This window comes from Cryptomeria japonica, chromosome 7 (assembly GCF_030272615.1).
Source record: "Cryptomeria japonica chromosome 7, Sugi_1.0, whole genome shotgun sequence".
Taxonomy (NCBI): Eukaryota; Viridiplantae; Streptophyta; class Pinopsida; order Cupressales; family Cupressaceae; genus Cryptomeria; species Cryptomeria japonica.
In genome coordinates this window covers 316,177,735-316,200,475 of record NC_081411.1, presented here as the reverse complement: position 1 = coordinate 316,200,475, position 22,741 = coordinate 316,177,735, and the positions used below count along the sequence as shown (strand labels likewise).

The window sequence follows — 22,741 nt, the reverse complement described above, 5'->3', positions numbered from 1 at the left end:
AATCAAATAATATTTTAAATAGTTAACAACATAAATTTAAAACACTAAATTGTATTCAAACCTTAAACCAAACCCTTACCTTGATAGAACTATAACCCTAATTGAACACTAGTTAGTGTTAGGACTAATATTAGGGTTGGGGTTGAAATACACATGTCAAAGTTCAATTAGGGCTATGGTTCAATTAAGGTTATGATTAAATACAAGATTAATATAATTTTGGAACACTATTAAACTTTTATATTATATAAGTTTTTCCAATTTTCTTGATTTTAAACTTTATAATTCATCATTTAGTATTAAATTGGTACATAATTTTACTAATAAATTATAATTTTATTTTCAATTGAACCTCAATAAGTCAAAACAACCAATTCATAAATGAATTGTTGATTAAAAATATAAGCTACTAGCAAAATATTCATATTAATTTAATAATATATTCATAATAAAATATCACATATAATTGAAAATTTATCTCAAATAGTTTACATGATAAAAGCATAGATGCATAAATGATATGTACCTTTCCAATAACTAATAATTAATTGAGACAACTAGGATTATCTCCCCCAGGGCCTCCAAAAAACATGTAGTGACCCCATTCAGAATTGGTATTGTCAATGCCAAGAGTTAGATTATAGCAAAGTGGTTTCCCAACTATAATGCTTTCTTGAGGATACACAAGAGCATTATTAGAGTTGTGCATTTGGATGTCCCTAATATAAGCTGCCTTTGAGAAGCCCTCTTGAGAAAAATGACCACTGCCCATATGTGTTTTTGAGAATGGGGTTCCTATATCATTAGTAGAATGCAAAACTTCCCCTCCATATTGCACTACATTGGTTGATTCAGCCAATGAACTAAATAAGGATCCAGGCCAATAACCCACAACATTATCTTCTATATATAAAGACCATATTGCTTCACCTTGCAAAATTTCCTGCATATTAAATGCATTGTTGTTAGTTTATTGAAAACAATAGTCAATTGTGATAGGAGGAAAAATAAGTCCTATCATGCCACTTAGATCCCTTTAACATACAAGATCTAAATTATCCCTCTAATAACATTCAAAATTATCATTTAAATAAATTAGTATTTTCTATCACTATAATCTATAAAATTACAATTTTAGATTTAATATATTTTTTTTTATAAAAACTAAATTTATCTAGTAATAAATGTATATATTTTATAATATAAATTATAAATTACAAATAACTATGTTATATACATAAATTTTATTTTTATTATATAAGCAAGGAAAAGGTTTTGAAGCCATAAGCTCAATATACAAAGTGCTTACGATAGTAAAATTAAGAAATAGTAAGTAGGCAAATTGAAAATAGCACCAATAAGTAAAAATAGCTTAACATATATATTTATAAGTTTCTTATAATAAAGAATATATGTTTAAATCTATGAAAATATTTTTTTTATACAGATTATCTTCACTATTGATAATAATAATTTTGTAAGGAAAATTTAATATTAGATTTTAAATATAAAAAAATACTATATGTACTTTTGGAAAGTATTGTTCATCACTACTTACATATTGTTTTTCTTTATTTCTCACATAAATTTTAAGAAAATTCTAAATAAAAACATGGTATTAGGGTTAGACTAATACTCCACCATAAAATCCATATGTAGGAGATGAGGATAAGTGCTCTCTATTGACAATCAATAATGAAATATATTTTAATACTATTAAAACTATCACTTACTCTTTTTATGCTTATCAATTTGTCAATTTGATCTTTTCCATCCTCAGATACTTGATCTATGGGTTGGCCTAGATAGTTTTGTGCACCATTGGACAACACAAATCCTGGACACTCCGCATTCCTACAGCCTGTGGACTTGTAATCATCATTCTACATCAAGACGACAACATATGTTTATGAACAAACTTTATATATCTTAAACTTGGATACAAAGACAAATATCATTATAGTCAAATTGCACTGTTACCGTCCAATATACAAACAATCTTGGTCGAGAATCACCATAATGAGCTGGGTAGACCTGAAATTACATTATAACATCATATATCTCAATATAAGATTTTTGTGTTGTGATTTTTTTTGCTTTTAGCAATTTAGATTATATTTAAATTTAGAATAGAGTAGAATTTTATAAATGACCTACGCATACATTATATAATACTTACTTCCCAACCAGCCTCAATTGTTTGTCTTGTTGGAAGTCGTTGATCTTGGACAAGCCAAATTTGGCCAAGGCTGAAATCATTAGGTGCCACGTATGGTTCCCATATATTAAACCTTCCTTGTGCGCTATAGATTCCATCAGAAGAATATTGTAGAACAGCATACTTCAAAATAACAAGAAACGTCATGGCTTTAAAAGTAAATTGCATTTTAGTGAGAAATTTATATTTAACAACTTTTTGGTAAGTAGGAAGTATTTTTTTATATACAATTGCATAATTTTTTAATAAATTTGTTGATTCATATTTCATAAGTAGTAGTTCACATAAACTCATCTTTTATGTTAATGAATGGTTCGTATAGCACGCATTGCGTCTAGGTGATGTTTCATATGATTGAAACAATGAGATTCTCGAGAGGTCACCCATCCTAGTACCACTTCAACTTAAGTAGGCTTGGCCTAGATAAAATGAGTGCTAAGTATACCATTTAGTCTCAAGAGAAATGGGTTTGCATGAACTATTGTTTATGAAATCTGCGTAAATGAGGTTGATTCCAAAACTATGCAATCTAATGCTAAAAGTCATGTCATAATTTGACACACTCTAAACAATACCTCCAAAGTAGACCATTGATTCTCATGAAAAATAGATTCATGTGAATTACTATATATGAAATATGAATCAATAAATTTGACTAAAATATGAAACAATTTAATCTTTGTAGTAATATAATAATTTGATACACTGAAAACATATATTCAAAATGTACCATTATATACACAACTAAATCCTAATATCAATAACAATAAAAACTATTTCGAAAAACTTAAAGTCTATATTTTATATTTTTTATGTTTTTTTACCAGGATCATCTTGTTTGGCTTGACCTGACATTCACTACTTCCTCTTAAAAAAGGAAAAAATAAAAATAAAAATTCTCATTGAACGTACGTCATGAACCTGATTCGAAGATTCTACCATTTTTCTCCTCAAAAACATATTTACAGATCCTGCCCTTTTTACGTGTTCGTGCTTTATCTCCCTGACAGAGACTGTTCCTTCAGGACACCTTTTTTCAAATCCACTGCCTGAGATATTTGGGGGGGATTCCCCTGCTTGAGTATCCCTCCAGCCTATATTTGAATTCTTCTACAGTTGCAGAGTCTAAATTAATAATATACCGACAATTGAATGATAATATATAGAGCCGATGGAAACTTGTGTTATAAAAAAAAACACTAATAAATTATTATATTCGACTACCCATAAAAAGCAATGATCTTCAAAAGAAAATTTCAAAGGTAGATTATAAAACTGAACCATCTTATTCGGGACTGGAACCTTTATCCCCGGTCTATATGATGAAATTAAAAAATGAAATCGTAAGTATTAAATGAGGTAGAATTTCTAATTTATAGAGTCTAATTTATCACCTATATTTTCAATCCTATACATTAATATTTTATCTGAACAGAGTTTAAATGATCGAACAGTTTATCTTGAAAGACACTAGAAAGCGTTATCCTCACCACAATCTGAAAGTGACTTCTTTCTAAAAAGACTATAAAATCTTACCTTATCATACCCGTATTGTTGCTTTTCAGGCCGAAGGGAAATTTGATCAGTAAATTTGACACAGAGTATGCTGTCTCCATTGGCATGCTGCATAAGAAAATAAATAAGTTTATGCCTAGTTATAACTGGAAAAAAATAATTGAAATAAAAAAGAGATTGGCTTACTTTGTACTTGTGAACAGCCGGTGGATTAACATAATTGATATAGTTATGGATGCTCATTTGGCCCAGTTCAGCTGGGGATACTAAGATCACAAATGGCATACAGAGCACATAAGTTAAAACCAGATGGAGCATACGAAAAGTCATTTGTGAAACCGAATACTAGTCTGTAAGCTATCACCAATGCCAATAAAATAGATCTAGAGATGTATATTTATAACCAAGTCTATCTTGTTTAAGAAGACTTACAAACATCATCAGATTGAATAATCAATAACAATTTTGTTAATGAATTAATTTACAACATAAAGCATACAAAATTAATAATAGCAAATAGTTGTAACTCAAAAGATAGTTAGTAGTAATCAGGAGCATTAGGTCTTGTGGTTCTCCGCAATTACCGTGCCGCATTAGGAAGTCTAGGTCAATGGCCCTACGCGTAATTTTTTTTCTCCCTTCCAAACAAATAGTTGAAGTGCCGTGCACGACAAAGGAATGCCTTTGCCAATGTGAAAAGAGTTTGAATAAGTCGACTGTCTTTAAAATTGAAATGACTTGATGACGCCCTTTTCCATCTCCGTAGAAACACAGCTTTCAATTCGACCGGCTGTTGGGTCCTGTGATTTTCATTTTACATAACACTACAATTGTCCATTCCATCGTCATTTCATATTAGGGAACTCCTTAAATAATAGTCTCAATGCTTGACTCACATTATGTCACACCTAGTTTGGTTTCACGGAGTACCTTAATTTTATTTATTTGTTGTTGGTAGTTAAAATTTGTGTTTCTAATGTGTTTTTAGTCTTTTGGTGAAGTTGAATGGTTTTGAATGATTCTATCACAGATCAACACGTGTTGAGTGCAAGACCTTGACATCATAACAGATGAGGCGATGACTGTGACATGGACAACTTTGGTGCAATGAGTATCTCTCAATCCTTAGCTCTTAACTGAAAAGGTTTAAGATTATGGCTTGTGCCGCTGTATCAAGTAGCTAAATAAAATTGGGCTAGATATAAACCTTCCATCAAAAGATTATGGCTTGTGCCGCTGTATCAAGTAGCTTGTACATCTTGATTTTTAAAAGGTCATCCATTATCTATGATAATGGAACTAAGGATGTCATACCGACAAATGAGGTAATTCAAGATGAAGGAAGATATATGTTTGTCAGTAACTGTAGTCATTAGAACTGCCTCAATCCACTTGGTGAAGTACTTAGTGGATGTGATGATGAACTCATGTCCATTCAATGAGGAAGGATGAATCTTTCCCACTAGGTCAAGTCTCCATTGGTAGAAAGGCCACGATGTAATGAATGGTTGCAACTCTTGTTCCGTTGCATGTATGAGGTTACCATGAATTTGGCACTTAGGGTATTTCCTAGCAAACTGATAGGAATCTTTCTCCATTGTTGGCCAATAATATCCCATCCTTAGAATTTTCTTGGCAAGAGTAGGACCACTTGAATGTGTGCCACAAATACGTTTGTGAAGCTCATGTAAGGCAAAGTCAGATTCATTATGATCGAGGCATTGAAGAAGAGTACCATCAAGACCTTAGCGATAAAGTGTATTAGCGGTTAAGGTATAGTGGGTTGTTTGTCATATAAAGCTTCATTTTTTGTTACGAGATAGGTCTAGTGGGAGGGTATTATCTTTGAGGTAGGCATACATCTTCCCGTATAGGGAGGAATCAAAACCGTTTAGGGCACAAATGACTTGGGATTCTAAATTGTCATAAGCCGGGGAAAACAATTGCTCCACCAGGAGTTCATAATTATTTTGTCTATCTGGACATTGAGTCAGCAACTCTATTGTCTATCCTTGGAATCTTCTCAAGTCTATCTTGTTTAAGAAGACTTACAAACATCATCAGATTGAATAGTCAATAGCAATTTTGCTAATGAATCAATCTACAACATAAAGCATACAAAATTAATAATAGCAAATAGTTGTAACTCAAAAGATAGTTAGTAGTAATCAGAAGCATTAGGTCTTGTGGTTCTCTGCAATTACCGTGCCGCATTAGGAAGTCTAGGTCAATGGCCCTACGCGTAATTTTTTTTCTCCCTTCCAAACAAATAGTTGAAGTGCCGTGCACGACAAAGGAATGCCTTTGCCAATGTGAAAAGAGTTTGAATAAGTCGACTGTCTTTAAAATTGAAATGCCTTGATGACGCCCTTTTCCATCTCCGTAGAAACACAGCTTTCAATTCGACCGGCTGTTGGGTCCTGTGATTTTCATTTTACATAACACTACAATTGTCCATTCCATCGTCATTTCATATTAGGGAACTCCTTAAATAATAGTCTCAATGCTTGACTCACATTATGTCACACCTAGTTTGGTTTCACGGAGTATCTTAATTTTATTTATTTGTTGTTGGTAGTTAAAATTTGTGTTTCTAATGTGTTTTTAGTCTTTTGGTGAAGTTGAATGGTTTTGAATGATTCTATCACAGATCAACACGTATTGAGTGCAAGACCTTGACATCATAACAGATGAGGCGATGACTGTGCCATGGACAACTTTGGTGCAATGAGTATCTCTCAATCCTTAGCTCTTAACTGAAAAGGTTTAAGATTATGGCTTGTGCCGCTGTATCAAGTAGCTAAATAAAATTGGGCTAGATATAAACCTTCCATCAAAAGAAAAATTATATCTTCAAGTAATCAAGGATGTGAACAATTTAGATATTTCATTTCAACATTGTTATGATTCATTAAATGTTGTCTTATCAATATATTTCTTGTTTAGGTGTTTATAATCTACCTCTAAAAAATTTCATCCAATAGTTGCATGTTAGAAATCAATAGGTGTGCATCAACTCATGTTTAATTGGTGTTTCAATAAGACATTACATGATTAATTCGATTATAATTAATGAGTGTTTAACCATTGTGTTCTCCTTCAACACTAATAGTACTATATTATTCAAGGTATTAGAAGTTAAATATACAAGTACTATCACTAGTTCTAGTACCCTCTGCCCCATCTATAAAACAATTTTTCGTTTGTGTTTCTTAATTAAGATCAAATGATTGGTGGAATTCATTTAAGTGAATGCTAAAAAAAATTCAATAAATTGTATGGAATATGGTAGTTGCCACCACTAGCAAGGAAACCCATGTTGATAATATTGAAGTCATTAAAAACGTAAGACTCATATTGCCAACGGGAGAAGAGTTTTAAAAATTTGACTCAATGTCTAGCCTCCCTTCTTAGTGACTTCCTGTGTTGATTTCAATTCGAGAAATGGGCTAAGCTTGTTTACCTATTGTGCTCTGTTCTCACTGCTAAACGATTATCGTTTCAATGTTTTCTGTCTTCGCAGAAAATACATATATTTTCCGCTTATCACGTGTAGACTTGCTTTGTCCACACAACATGAAACTTTTAATGCGACGGGGTGTTGGTTCTCGTGACTTTCATCTTACAAGCTGTTTAAAAAAGAAACAAGAGAGAGATCGGTGGAAAGAAAGTTCTAGAATGAATAATGTGATTAAATGAAATAATGAAAAAATAAAATAAATTTTTGGATAAATATATCTGTGAGTATTTTTTACATAAGTATTTCTAAATATAAGTATGTGAGTAATAGTCCTAACTCACATTATGTCATACACCTAGTTTCTTCATTTATGTACTTGGATTTATTTATGTAGTGTTGGTATTAAAAATTTATATCTTTAATGAGCTTTTAGTTTGTTGGTCAAGTTGAATGGTTCTCAATGAGAGCATCAAATATCAATTCTTGCCGAGTGCAAGGCCCTCACACCATAACAAATGAAATTGTGATTGTGTCAAGGATGAATTTGGTGATATGATTACCTCTCAATCATTGTCTCTTAATTGAAGATCTCAACGTATGGCTTATGCTTTTGTGTCATGTAGCTAAATGAATCTAGGCTTGATATAAAACCCTCCATCAAAAAAAATATATATCTTCAAATAATTAAAGATGTGAATTATTCAAATATTTTGTTTCATCATTGCTAGCAATCACTAAACCTACCTTATCAACTTGTTTTCTGTTCAAATATTATAATAGACCTCTAAGAAAATTGACCAATAGTAGTAAAATAGGAATCAATAGTTGTGCATTAAGTCACATTTAATTGATGTGTCAATGAGACATCACATAAATTGTTGTTAAATTAATGCAATGGACTCATTTTATTCAATTATAACTAATTGTTGTTCAACTATTATGTTCTCCTTCAACATTAATAGTACTATACCATTTAAAATATTATGACCTAAATATACAAATGCTATCATGACTATTGGTATTGACTCAATAGTTGAGCCATATGCAGCATCTATGGAAGATTTTTTTATTTGTTTTTCTTAATTATGTTTTTTCCATATAAACTATATGCAATTAAGAATTTTTCCATTCATAATTTATGATAGTTTCAAAAGATGACTAGGTTTATAGTGGGTAGAACTTGTGTAGTGACTAAACAACATATAGATGATGAAGCCTTATTGTCATTTTTATGGCTAGCATAACAAATGTTGCACTTGTTCTCTATCCTAATGTTAATCATTTACAAGATTTCTCTATATGGAATCTTTAATTTGTAGAGCTTCAAATACCTTAGCCTTATGTTATAATTCTTCAAAATAATAAAACCTAGCTGCAACAATTTGTTATGTGTAGCATAAAACATGGATGGAGGATTTGTGTTAAATGTGTAGGGCACAACTAGAATGCGATTTCTTACACCACTTATTAGCACTAAATATTGTATAATCTAAAATAGAATTTTATATCAAGGTGTGCCTCCACTCTCCTATTAGATTATGTTAATTTCCAATCTAAGATGCCTTATACTAGGGTTTAATATATCTATTGTGTAACTATCACACACACTAATGCGGTACCCTTAATTATAAAAATATTTCTAGCATTGTTTGTTATGTTTCCTTATGTCTTGAATATAGATTACTAATTCTTTTGCAGTGGACCTACATACATTATGATTTTTTTTAAAATATAATACACATTATAATAATTGGAAACTTAAAATACTAAGGTCTACATAATTACAATGTATGGAACTTCTAATTAAATTTATTTTATCTTCCAAAACATGGAGAAATTTTACTATTTCTTAGAATTTTAATAGATACAAAGAAGATTCTTTTGAGGATTTGATAAAGTCTAAGGGTTTTGCTCTATCGAAGAGGGTTTGACCCAACCCATTGAATCAAATATTTATAGATGGAACCCCTCCACACTTTCATCATTAGTTTTATTAAAAAACGTGTTATTAGAAAAAAAAAATTAGGATGTCCTACGAGTGGGACACATTGTTGTGAGATCAACAACCAATAATCTTCAACATCAAGTAGTAAATAAAAAATAAAACTAGATTGGGTTAATAAAATTCCACAAGATTAAGAATTATGTCAAACATAATTTTCAAAATGAATAAAAAATACACTTCAACTTGGATACGTACTCCAAATATGGTATTTTTCACCCCTAACAAGGAGAAGCCATGTTGGTAATGTTGGATATGGTTTGTCATTGATACTAATAGGATATGTTGTTGTCATTGATGTCAACATATTCCTTTGATTTATTTCAGTGTGATTGAGAAGATTTTCTGATCCGGTTTTGTAGTTTGGTTTTGTTGATCACAGTTTTGCAAAGGTTGATATTTCATCTGGTATATTCCGATGTGATCAAATCTTGTGTTGAGAATTTGGGATATTATTTTGGATGGTCTTGTGTATCTTCATTTCAGTTGGTGTGTGATTTGGTGCTCCACAAGTTATCTTTCTTCGTGACAGTTGTTGATTGGTTGTGTTCTTGAGCTTCTAGATGTTGACAAATGAAGATTTGAAAAGTGGTGTTGGTACATCTGTTCAAGATGATTCTAATGTGCTTGTTGGTGGTTTCCTAGTCACTTCCTCTTTGTTTTGGCATTGTTTGAGTTCTTGGTGGTTTTCATCAACTGGTATTGATTTTCGTGTTATGTTATTTTTGGTGGTGTAGCATGTTGTGATTGATCTTGGTATGATTTTTGGTGGAGTTGATCATTTGGGAATTTAAATTAGGACCATGCTATGCTATGTAAATCATTATATTGGTCTGGTGGTCAATCCTTTTATTGTGTGATATAATTTTGTAATTGAGGGTTGAGGGTTTAGCCGACCTTATTATCAAGGTTGATGAATTGTATATATAGGTGAGTTATTCATGTAGTTTGGGTGTTGGTATTGTGTCTGCATTATCAAAGAGTGGTGTATGTGCAAACAAGTGATTATCATTTGGTGTTGAGTTTGAGGTGAAATTAATGTTGCAGAGCAGATAATTGTTCTTAACTGGAACTATAACCAGGCATTTGGAGATGATATTCTTTCAGTTCACTTCTTCCAGATTGTAGTCTGAAGCTTGTTGTAAGTTAGTGAGACTTCCCTAAGGGTTGAAGCCTTAAAGGAAAATATCTTTTGAGCAATGAGCTCTAGGGAATGTGCCTGAATGCTTGTGCATTCCCCATTGTAATATTTTCACATACTACTACAGACTATCTTCTTACTATGGGTAGGTTCCCATCATGGTTATTCCCTTAACCGGGTTTTCCATGTCAAAAATCTTGATGTTGTGTGTTGTGTTGTCAATCATGTTTATCTATTTATTGCTATAATTTCGTAGATCTATTATTGTGCTTAAAGTTTATATTCTGGTGAAGACTATTTCACCCCCCCCTCTCAGTCTTCCTTCTTGGCTACTACTAACAATTGGTATTGTAGCTAGATCCTCCGGTAGAAGCTTAATCACTTGAGGAGATACGAGATGGCAGCTCAAGGTATTCTTTTCAAGAAAGACAATCTGAGGTTTGATGGAAGCAACTATACTATATGGTAGAACAGGATGGAGGTGCACTTAAAATGTCTTGGAGAAGATTACTAGAGGATTACAAACAATGTCTATGTAGTTCCTCAGAATGGACCATCTACTTCGAATGAGGTTAAGGAAGCAGGATATAACATCAAAGAGAAGGAAGCATTTCTTAGTGCCCTGACTGATTCAGAGATGACAAATGTTATGGGACTTCATAAAGCACATGAGATCTAGAAGAAGCTTGAGATCTTATATGAATGAGACAAATAGGTGAAAGTTGCTAAGTTGCAGAGTTTGAAAGGAAAATATAAGACATTGAAGATGGGAGATGATGAGAAAATACATTCTTTTATGGCTAAGGTGAATGATCTTGTCCTAGGTATCAGATGTGTCAGTGGAAGCATTGAGGAAGATGAAAGTGTTGCCAAGGTGCTGAGATCTTTGCCTCCTCCTTATAAACATAAGGTTGCTACTATTGATGAAAGCTGAAGTGTGACTACAGTGACAAGAGATGTGTTGGTTGGAAATCTTGTTGCATTTGAGCTAAGTGAGTTTGGAGAATCACATGGAAAGTCTGAGATAGCATTCAGAGCATCTACAACTATTTTCGGTAAATAGAAGTATGATCCTAATGAGTGCAGAATATCCAGATATGAGAGAGAGAGAGAGAGAGAGAGAGATTGAGGACCAAGAGAGAGATTGATGAGCTTGAAGCACTGATTACCTAGAGATTGCATTCAGAGCATCTACAACTGTTTTCGATAAACAAAAGTATGATCCTAATGAGTGCAGAATGTCCAGATATGAGAGAGATAGAAAGAGAGAGAGAGAAAAGAGATTGAGGAGCAAGAGAGATATTGATGAGCTTGAAGCACTGATTACCCAGAGATTTCCTAAAGGTACCGATAAGTATGATGGAAAGTTGCCCTTGAACTTTTTCTCTTGTAATAAGATAGGACATTTTTCTTCTAGCTACCCAGAGAGAATGGCTAAGTATGACAAGCATGATAAGTTTGACAAGCATGATAGGAATGATAGATATGAGAAGTATGAGAAGTATGATAAGCCTTATAAGTCTAACCGAAATTTTAGGAACCAGAAGAACTGTAATTATGTTGCAGATGAAGGTGTTACAGATGATGAATTTGAAGGGGATGAAGTTGTGTTTATTGCCATTAAAGAAGATAGACCTATACATATTGGTTCCACTAGCTATTCTATTGAGCAAAAAGATTTGGCAACTAAGTTAGAAGAAAAGGATGAATGGGTGATTCACATTGGTTGCTCACATCATATGACTAGTGATAAAAGAAAATTTGTAAGCATGGAAAGGTATGATGGTGTAATAGTTATATTTTTAGATGACATGGCCTGTGTAATCCGAGGGAGAGGTTCTATTTCTCTTGATGGTAAGCATAACAATAATAATGTCTTCTATATTGAAGGTTTGAAGCATAATCTTTTGAGTGTTGGACATATGGTTGATAAGGGTTATGATCTACAATTCAAGTATGGTAAATACAAGATCTTGAATGCCTCTGATATAGAGATTGTATTTGGGACTAAGATTGAAGGTAACATTTTTAATTTGAATGCTAGTGAGAAAAGTTGTTTGATCGCTAAGATAGATGAGAGTTGGTTGTGGGATAGGAGAATGTGTCATGTAAAAGTTGATTCAATGATTAAGATGTGTTCTACACATGCTATTAGAGATCCGCCTAAGATTGTTAAGTCTGATCATCCGGTATGTAAGGAATGTCAGTTGGGTAAGCAAACAAGAATTTCTTTCAAGAGCAAATAGTATACATCTAATGGACTACTAGACCTTGTGCATATTGACCTATTTGGTCCTACAAATGTTAGAAGTGTTCAGGGTGATAGATATTTAATGTTGATGATTGATGATTATTCCAATATGACGTGGTTTGTCTTTTTTAAGGAGAAATTAGAAGCATTGGATGAATTCAAGATATTCAAAGCTAAGGTGGAAACTGAGTCTGGATTGAAGGTGAAATGTCTGAGGTCTGATAGAGGTGGAGAATTATTATTTGATGAGTTCAATTCATTCTATGAGATGGATGGAATTAGAAGACAATTATTTTCTCCTAGAACCCCACAACAAAATGGAGTTGTTAAGAAGAAGAACATAACTGTTTTGGATGCTGCAAAGACTATGTTAATTGAAGGAAATATTTTGAAGATCTATAGGAGAGAATCCATTAGCACTGTTGTTTACGCATTCAATAGAGTTCACATCAAAGGTGATATCGGTAAGACCCCTTTTAAGTTATGGTTTGGTCATGTTCCTACTGTAAGATATTTTAGAGTATTTGGTAACAAATGTTATATCAAGAGAGATGAGGATATAGGAAAGTTTGATGCTGGAAGTGATGAAGGTATCTTCTTGGAATATTCAACTAAGAGAAAAGCCTACTAGTGCTATAATAAGAGACTGATAAAGATAGTTGAGAGTGCAAATGTGAAGCTGGATGAGAACCTTGGGAAGGAGATTAGAGCATGTGGTTATGATGATGGTCGACATGTTGTTTTAGCTCTTGTTCAGCCTGAAGAACCTAAGCAAAATGATCCGATAGAGACTGTTAATTTGAATGTTGTTGTTGTCAGTGAGGATGTTTAGGAACCTGAGAATTGGAACAATCAGAAGACACCGAGGTATGTAAGATTGAATCATTCTGAAAATTAGATTATTGGTGATAAGAAGAAAGGCGTGATGACTAGAAGAAGGTTAGTTGCTGAAGAAGTATGTTTGATTTCTAAAGTTGGACCTAAAGATGTTGTTGAAGCTTTTAAAGATCAAAATTGGATGAAAGCTATGGAAGAAGAACTAGATCAAATTGAAAATAATAATACTTGGGAACTTGTGCCTAGACCTAAGGATAAGAATGTTATTGGTACTAAATGGGTATTCAGAAACAAATTGAATGAAGCCAATGAAGTTATCAGAAATTAAGCTAAACTAGTCTACAAAGGATATTCACAGCAAGAAGGAATTGATTATGAGGAGAATTTTTCTCTGGTTGCTAGACTTGAAGCTGTTAGACTATTGCTTTCTTATGTTGCTTATAAAGATTTCAAGGTATATCAAATGGATGTCAAATCAGCCTTTTTGAATGGTGATCTAGAGAAAGAAGTTTACATTGAAAAGCCTGATGGATTTTCATTGTCAAATGATCGAGACATGGTATGTAAGTTGAAGAAATCTCTTTATGGACTGAAACAAGCTCCTAGAGACTGGTATGCTAGACTAGATAAATACTTGTTGAAATTGGGATTTACTAAAGGTGTTGCTGACAGTAACCTGTATTTCAATATTGAAAATGATAACATCTTGATTGTTGAATTCCTTGTTGATGATTATATCTTTGGTGGTGATGATGACTTCAGCATGAAGTTTGTCAATGATATATAGAAATAATTTGAGATGTCTATGATTGGATTAAACTGGACATGCCAATCTTTACCAGTGTCATTCACTGTCTTCTTGAGTATTTTTATAATTGTTTTGTTTGAGGGGCCTCTTCTTGGACATTCCCTTGTGGGTAATAAGGTGTTGAAAAGAAATGTTGGATATGGAATCGCTAACAAATCTCTTGTACATCTTGATTTTTGAAAGGTCATTCATTATCTATGATAATGGAACTAAGGATGTCATACCGACAAATGAGGTAATTCAAGATGAAGGAAGATATATGTTTGTCAGTAACTGTAGTCATTAGAACTGCCTCAATCCACTTGGTGAAGTACTTAGTGGATGTGATGATGAACTCGTGTCCATTCAATGAGGAAGGATGAATCTTTCCCACTAGGTCAAGTCTCCATTGGTAGAAAGGCCACGATGTAATGAATGGTTGCAACTCTTGTGCCGTTGCATGTATGAGGTTACCATGAATTTGGCACTTAGGGTATTTCCTAGCAAACTGATAGGAATTTTTCTCCATTGTTGGCCAATAATATCCCATCCTTAGAATTTTCTTGGCAAGAGTAGGACCACTTGAATGTGTGCCACAAATACGTTTGTGAAGCTCATGTAAGGCAAAGTCAAATTCATTATGATCGAGGCATTGAAGAAGAGTACCATCAAGACCTCAGCGATAAAGTGTATTAGCGGTTAAGGTATAGTGGGTTGTTTGTCATATAAAGCTTCATTTTTTGTTACGAGATAGGTCTGGTGGGAGGGTATTATCTTTGAGGTAGGCATACATCTTCCCGTATAGGGAGGAATCAAAACCGTTTAGGGCACAGATGACTTGGGATTCTAAATTGTCATAGGCTGGGGAAAACAATTGCTCCTCTAGGAGTTCATAATTATTTTGTGTATCTATAATTTGTAGGAGCAAGAAAATCGTGGACATTGAGTCAGCAACTCTGTTGTCTATCCTTGGAATCTTCTCAAATGTGATGTGTGCAAAGTATTTCTTAAAATCATCCACCATGCATTTGTAAGGCATCATCTTATCATCTTTTGTTTGATAGTCATCATTGATCTAATTGATAACTAATTGAGAGTCCCCATAGACTCTCAATTCTATGATTTTCCTCTCCACGACTGCTTTGATACCTATCACTAGAGCTTCATACTCAGCAATATTATTGGTGCATGGGAACATAAACCTATAGGATCTCAGAATTGTGTGTCCTTCTGGAGTGACGAACAAGATGTCAGCATCTGATCCATGTTGTGTATAGGATCCATCAAAGTATAAGATCCATTGCTTTAGTGTAATAGTGAGGACGTCGGTATCTGGAAATTCCACTTATAGTGGGTGTTTGTTTGGCAAGCGTGTTTCATCCAGTTGATCTGCTATTGTTTGTCCTTTGATAGCCCTTCATTCTGTGTATTGAATCTCAAACTCACTTGGGATCATGACCCCTTTTGCTAACCTCCCTATGAGAGCGGCTTTGTTGAGTAAGTATTTTAGTGGGTCAATCTTTGCCACTAGCTTAATAGTATGAGATAACATATAGTGTCGCATCTTTTGGGAAGCAAACACTACAGCTAGGCAAGCATTTTTATGAAAGTGTAATTGATTTCATAGCCATTCAGGTTCCTGCTAATGTAATAAATGGCTCTTTCCTTTCTTGTTGATTCCTCTTGTCCTAGTAATTCCCCAGTGATACTTTCATTGCTGATATGTAAAGATTAAGTAGATTTCCTCCTATTGGTGGTACTAAAATAGGTGGATTCATGAGATATTGCTTGAGCTAGTGGAATGATTCTGCACACTTGTCCTCCCATCTGAAAGGTACATTTTTATGAAGTAGATATCAGAATTATTCATGATGAGCCTACTGTTGTTTACTGTGACAATTCCAGTGTTATCAAAATGTCAAAGAATCTAGTGCAACATTCAAAGACTAAGCATGTGTCAATCAAATATCATTACTTGAGAGAGCAATTCAGTGAGGAGAAGGTGAAGCTAGAGTATGTATCTATAAAGGAACAAATAGCTCATATTTTCACTAAGCCTTTTCTCGCAGATACATTTTTCTATTTGAGAAACAAGTTAGGGGTATCCACCCCACCTACTGAGAACTCGATGCATTGAATTGCTTTGATTAGGTGGATTTCAAAGCTTTATTCTTTTATCCAGATTGATGAGTTGGTGTTGCTCCTCTGTTGGAGTAGTTTGTTGACTTGGTTCTGTGTTTTTGGAGGAGAGAGATTTGTGTTTCATATTCAAAGGAGGAGAATAATTTTGGTTATTTGATTTGAGCTCTTTGGCATTGTTGTCAAAGGGGGAGAGATGTCATGTGGAAAACCGCTTTATCTGTCTTATTCTTAGGGGGAGTTTGTTGGTTATATCTTCTTTCTTTGCATTGATTGTTTTTCACATTCATGTGTTGTCGTCAATGCCAAAGGGGGATATGATTGGATATGGTTGATCAGTGTTGCTACTAGGATATGTTGTTATCATTGATGTCAATATATTCCTGTGATTTATTCCAGTGTTATTGGCAAAATTTTATGATCTGGTTTTGTAGTTTGGTTTTGTTGATCACTATTTTGCAGAGGTTGATATTTCCTCTGGTATATTCTGGTGTGATCAGATCTTGTGTTGATACTTTGGCATATTGTTCTAGATGGTTGTTTGTATCTTCATTTCAAATGGTTCTTAATTTGGTGATCCACAAGTTATCTTTCTTTGTGACAGTTGTTGATTGGTTGTGTTCTTGAGTTTCTAGATGTTGATCGATGAAGATTTAAAAAGTGGTGTTGGTGCAATTATTCCAGATGATTCTAACATGCTTGGTGGTGTTTCCTAGTCATTTCCTATTTGTTTTGGTGATCTTCATTGATCATTGTGAGAGTTCTTGGTGGTTTTCATTAACTAGTATTGAGTTTCATGTTATGCGGTATTTCTGGTGGTGTAGCGTGTTGCGGTTGATCTTGGCGTGATTTCTAGTGGAGTTGATCATTTGGGAATTTGAATTAGGACCATGCTATTCTATGTAAATCATTATATTGGTCTGGTGGTCTATCTTTGTATCGTGGGATGTAATTTTGTAATTGAGGGTTGAGGGTTTAGCCAACCTTGTTATCAAGGTTGATGAATTGTATATATAGGTGAGTTATTCATGTAGTTTGGGTGTTGGTATTGTGTCTGCATTATCAGAGAATGGTGTATGTGCAAAAAAGTAATTTATCATTTTGTATTGAGTATGAGGTGAGATTGATGTTGCAGAGTAGACAACTATGCTTAACCGGAACTATAATCAGGCATTTGGAGATGCTATTCTTTTAGTTCACTTATTCTAGATTGTAGTATGAAGCTTGTTGTAAGTCAGTGAGACTTCCTTGAGGGTTGTAGCCTTTCAGAAAAACGTCTTTTGAGCAGTGAGCTCTAGGCAGTGTGCCTGAATGCATATGTATTCCCCATTGTAATATTTTTACATACTACTGAACACACCATGGATCCCTCGATTAAGATCCCGATATTTTGCAAGGATGCCACTAAGTCTATGAAGTAAATTCTTATGCTAGAAACCCTTATGCAAAGAAAGGAAAAGAATGAAGATAAAACCAAATTAGTTGATTTTGTAGGATCTTTATAGAAGGATCCTCTCGACTAGCGTAGGAAAGTATATCCTAAACATGACAAATATTGGGATGAAATTAATAAGGATTTATTGATAAACATTGACGTGCCCCACAAGTATCATCAAAAATTGTAAGAAATATGAGGGACCTAGTGCAGAAGAGGGAGAGACAATTACATAATATTATGAGATACTTAAATAAGTCTACCAAAATTTGGAGAAATCCCTAATAGAAAAGAGAAGGTTTAAATCATTCGTCTCCAAATTAGATAGAGAAATTAGGCTATTTTGGATGGGAGGAACTTTGATACCTATTTAGATGTTGTATCTTTGGCCTATCACATTGAAGTCCAACCCTAGAGAAGGATTTATGAGAAAATGGGTCATGAAATAAGATGCAACTAGTAATCAGATAGCTGACACAATGCTAATAAAAAATCTAATAAAAATACAAAATACAAAAAAAGAAGCTCGTGGTAATCACCCACCAAGGAAATAATGCAATCAAGAACAAGCAAATCATAGAAGCAAAAGAGGATGATGGTAAAGAGGAAGAGAAAAATTATATAATAAATAATTGCATAGTATAATTATAGATAATGATAAAAAAAATGATCAACCAACAATAAAATGAAAGAAAAGTTAAACTTTTAAGGAAGAAATCATTGTATTAAAACAACTTACTACATTAGTACAACAAAGAAACCTTTTAGACACAATTAACAAGTCCCCCTCCAAATGGATGCAATTGATGTTTAATTTTCTTGCCATTTGAATAGCTCCCCAAGAAGACTAAGCTTATGCCTTGTTATTGGTTCCATCACTGAGACATCTCATGCCAATTGTTAGAAGGTTCTCCTATGAATCTCTAGTAACAAACCCTACACTTGACGAGCCAAGATTACCCTTGGATTCCCATTGAAATTCACGTTCATCCAACCCAGATTTGGACATTCCTACTACTCCTTCAAGTTGGTCTACCCTTTAGGATTAACCTGAAGAGGCCCATTGACAGGCCACCCTTTTGGGTATTTTTAACTTACAATATGTTTACATGAGATTTCTTAAAATATTACATGGTCTCAAAATTTTATCGTCCACACTTTCATGACCCTTAGAATTCTTATTCAAACCTTATTTGACCTCTTAGTTGATCTTTCTTATGTGCATCAGTTGTCTCCTTTAGTGTACAAACTTTTGACAATTCCCTAAAATAGTCTTAGCTCACCAACAAATTATCCATATTCTTTGGAATATCATTCATTTTAAATGATTTTCCATCTCCTTGGACTTTATCTAAAAATACATTTTTTAATCTCAAATGTGTTATAGAGGACTACTATCTATCACTCCATTTAATATTAATGGACTCAAGATATAGTTATTGTGACTCCTTGCAATGGTATAAAGGTTATTTTTTCCCACCATACATGTCCTTCGTGTCAAACAACCAAAGCCTCCCTATTAAGATATAATATGAATCTGTGAACATAATAACACATATAAACTCATTATTGGTAGGAAAAATGATAAAATAAACTTACAATATAGTAAATCCTACTACAATAATGGTTTGGATAGCTTAGGAAGATTAGGAAACCTAAAAGGATAAGATGTAATTTTTAAGGGGTACATTACGATATGATAATATATGTATTAGATAGAATAGAATGTAACAATAAATGAATTCTTGATAAGGATGAGAGTGCAAAAACAAGATGTATAAGAAATGTAATGGAATCATGAGAATGTAATATAAATAATATAAATATTTTAAAATTGATCAACAAGTTATGTGTTATCAGTTTCTCGCTAAAATTTTAAATATGATTTATTTTGATGTATATGTTAACTGATGGTATGATGTGATGAATACTAAGAGGGGGGGGTGAATTAGTATACTAAAAAACACTGCACTTAAACACTTAAATAGTCTAAAGATAAACCGATAAGACAGCTTAACAAACAAACTGGTTATCATACAAGCAAACCAAAATGCAAATAAAGCATTCACCCACAAAAGCAATACAACCATAACACAAGATATTTGACGTGGAAACCCAAATGGGAAAAACCACAATGAGATGGAACTCACAAGTCACTATCTGTAGAATAGAAACTAGACCAGTTAAGGTCAGACTGGTTAAGGTCTTACAATGTTCTTCACCAGAATAGATCCTATTAGGAATCTCAATCTCTGTTAGGAGATAAGTCTGATTAAAGACTACCTTGCTAGAGGATTTTAGATTCACAGAGGTGAACCACCTTGTTAGAGGATTTTACAAAAGGCTTTTGGGCCTACCCAGTTAAGAGCTACAAACTTGTCAAAGATTTGAGTAATCAACAAGTGTTTGATCTATCTAATAACACAAACTACTCGGTTAGATCCTTGATAGCTCGTTCTTAATTCACTCCTGCATTACTTCAGTCTTCTATACATTCATATTCTTTTCAACTCCTCAACCACCTTAAACCCTAGTCACAACATAAACCCTTTCAGCAACAACCTAAAACCCTAGACATGATGTCCTTTTAAAGGAGTCTAATTTCATGTCGGTCCAATAGGATTACATTTCAATTTCCTAGGTTCAATGAATCTAGACATACTCAGTAACATGACACAAGAAGCACGGTCAGTGTGTCGGCACCATCAAACAATCAGTGGATTGATAACTCATCACAAAATGCCAGTTGGTAACTCAACACAGAGTATTACCGGTTCATACAAAATACCGGTTGCTGGTTTGACAAAAATGAAGACTGGTAAGAATGTGTTATGCTGCTTTGCTCCCTCGTACTGCTTGAGATCTACGAACTGCTTGGGGTTGACATGCCGCTTCAGACCAGGAAACACTTTCTGCAAAATCACCAATAGTCTAAAGACTATAATACAACATACCAGTTGGAACAGATACCGGTTGATCTCTAGCTCATACATATAAAGGGGATCTCAATGCAAGTGTGTGTCCATCAATGACAATCACAACATAAACATCAAAAATGCCAACATGATGAATCAATAAGGATCCAATCAACTACTGAGAGGGGAGGGATGAATTAGTAGATAGAAAAATGACTAGACTTTCACCAAACTTAAAAACAACCTCTCAAGTCAAACTCGGAACTGAATCCAGTTCAAACACTGAACTATCAAATGCAATATCATTGTCAAGAAAATCAGTTGACTGTCATAAAAGAATAACAATAAAACAACTGTGAAACTCTCAAACCCTTTTAACAAAAACATCCAAATACTTTACTGACAAAATTAAAAGCACATTTTAGATTGTTGTCGATCATCATATCATATCTAAGTGGATTTAGTAGTTGAGCAAATTAACCATAGCAAACCTAACCACAAAAACATTCACCACTTGACACAATGATTTTGACATGGAAACCCAAATGGGAAAAACCACGGTGGGGATGAATACCCATAAGTATTCTAAACTCTTATGAAGTTCGCCCTATTAGGATCCAAGCCTATTAAAGCTTTTACAAAACTCCTGTTAAGAACATATCCTGTTAGGGACCACTCAGTTAAGGGATTGACTATAATGCTTTATTAGAAGCAATACCCTATCAGGAGTAACCTCAGTAGAGGATTTGAAATCCAAGCTAATGGATCACCTGGTTAAAGGATTTAGATAACACTAAGCCTATTAGAGCTTACCCGGTTAAGTGATTTGACTGTTGTTATTGTTAGAGAACAACAAGGGTTTGTTGATCTAGTGAATAGCACTACTCTACTTGATCATGTCCTTTTCATGCTCCTATCTGCCTTTACACATATTGTAGATACATCATCTAGTTCCACAACCAATCACTCTTACACTTAATCAAAATTGCCAACACTACAACAAAACAACTCATCTACCTTATAAACAAAACAATAGGTCGGTAACACATCACAAACCTAACCTCTCAAAGAGATTACAAATAAATTGGTTCAAGTATAACCATTGGATTACATAGAAATCATTGCACATCATTCAAGACAACCTCGACTGCTCCTTGATCACCGCTTCATCGAACTTTGTAACTCATCACGCGGTTTCCACTTCATGCAATGAACTTGCTCATTCCCAAGATAAAACCGTTACCTTTATGTGCCAAAAACCATTTGAAACTCTTCTCACACAACATGCATACGTGGCATAATCATTACCATTCATCATTTGATCATAAACCAATACAACTAATTCACCAAACTCCATCGGTTAGGGTTTGGCACATCAACAGGTAGGGTTACCGGTTGATCTCTCTACTTCTTAATTAATACCGCTTTCCTTAAAAAGCTCACTTACCAGTTGCAGTTCCATTCACTAGCTCTCCTACTGGTTGCACAACAACATCATAACAACATCATTACCAGTTATAATTGACATCAATGACAACATAAAATTTCATCAATGCAATCTTCATGCAAATGCCAACATTAACTTGTATGATCATGGTCAGGCACTAAGGTGGTTATTCTATGTGGCAAGCTAGGTAGGATGACAACTAGGATATTTTTACTCTATATACCTCCAATCCTCTCCTATGTACTCACTCATTCATGCATCAATACCATTTGGTTTCATTTTCTCTCTACTTGTTGTTTCTATTATGTCTATTTTTCCTAGCTAATCCCATATGGTGAGAGCCTTTTCTAGTGCAATAGAGATGCAATTAATTTGAAAACAATGTCTTCATGAAGATTTCAAGTGAGGACATAAATCATGTCAAATTTGTATAATATTTGTTATTTATATTCAAATATTTGCTAGTTTTGTGATAATTTTGAGGAATATTTGTAAGTTCCATTGAAACATTAATGGAATTTGTAATTGTTTTCAAGTATGTTAGTAAATCCACTCAAATTTATAAAATTTGGCATTATATTTGTATGCATTTTG

General features: G+C 33.6%; 1 protein-coding gene across 3 annotated transcripts; it reads right to left on the bottom strand.

Annotated features, from left to right (window-relative positions):
- Window positions 1-420: 420 nt before the first annotated feature.
- On the bottom strand, window positions 421-4,095 carry LOC131047230 (protein neprosin). 3 transcript variants are annotated; one of them, XM_057981089.2, is made up of 7 exons: window positions 3,920-4,095; window positions 3,755-3,841; window positions 3,131-3,328; window positions 2,180-2,341; window positions 1,981-2,034; window positions 1,734-1,883; window positions 421-943 (listed from the first exon to the last, which is right to left on the bottom strand). In XM_057981089.2, the coding sequence occupies exons 1-7, from the start codon at window positions 4,061-4,063 to the stop codon at window positions 545-547; spliced, it is 1,194 nt and encodes a 397-aa protein (XP_057837072.2). In that variant the 5' UTR covers window positions 4,064-4,095; the 3' UTR covers window positions 421-544. The 3 variants fall into 3 exon arrangements, with proteins under 3 accessions (XP_057837072.2, XP_057837073.2, XP_057837074.2); XM_057981090.2 differs by having other exon boundaries at window positions 3,131-3,325; XM_057981091.2 differs by lacking the exon at window positions 3,131-3,328.
- Between the last annotated feature and the right edge of the window lie 18,646 nt (window positions 4,096-22,741).

What these genes read in the sequence shown, in the direction of transcription:
- LOC131047230 (XM_057981089.2), bottom strand. Translation starts at nt 4,063, where the DNA reads ATGACTTTTCGTATGCTCCATCTGGTTTTAACTTATGTGCTCTGTATG. An exon ending in CAATTGAGGCTGGTTGGGAA is followed by an intron (nt 2,035 to 2,179) that starts GTAAGTATTATA and finishes ATGTAATTTCAG; the next exon opens with GTCTACCCAGCTCATTATGG. An exon ending in GATTGTTTGTATATTGGACG is followed by an intron (nt 1,884 to 1,980) that starts GTAACAGTGCAA and finishes GTCTTGATGTAG; the next exon opens with AATGATGATTACAAGTCCAC.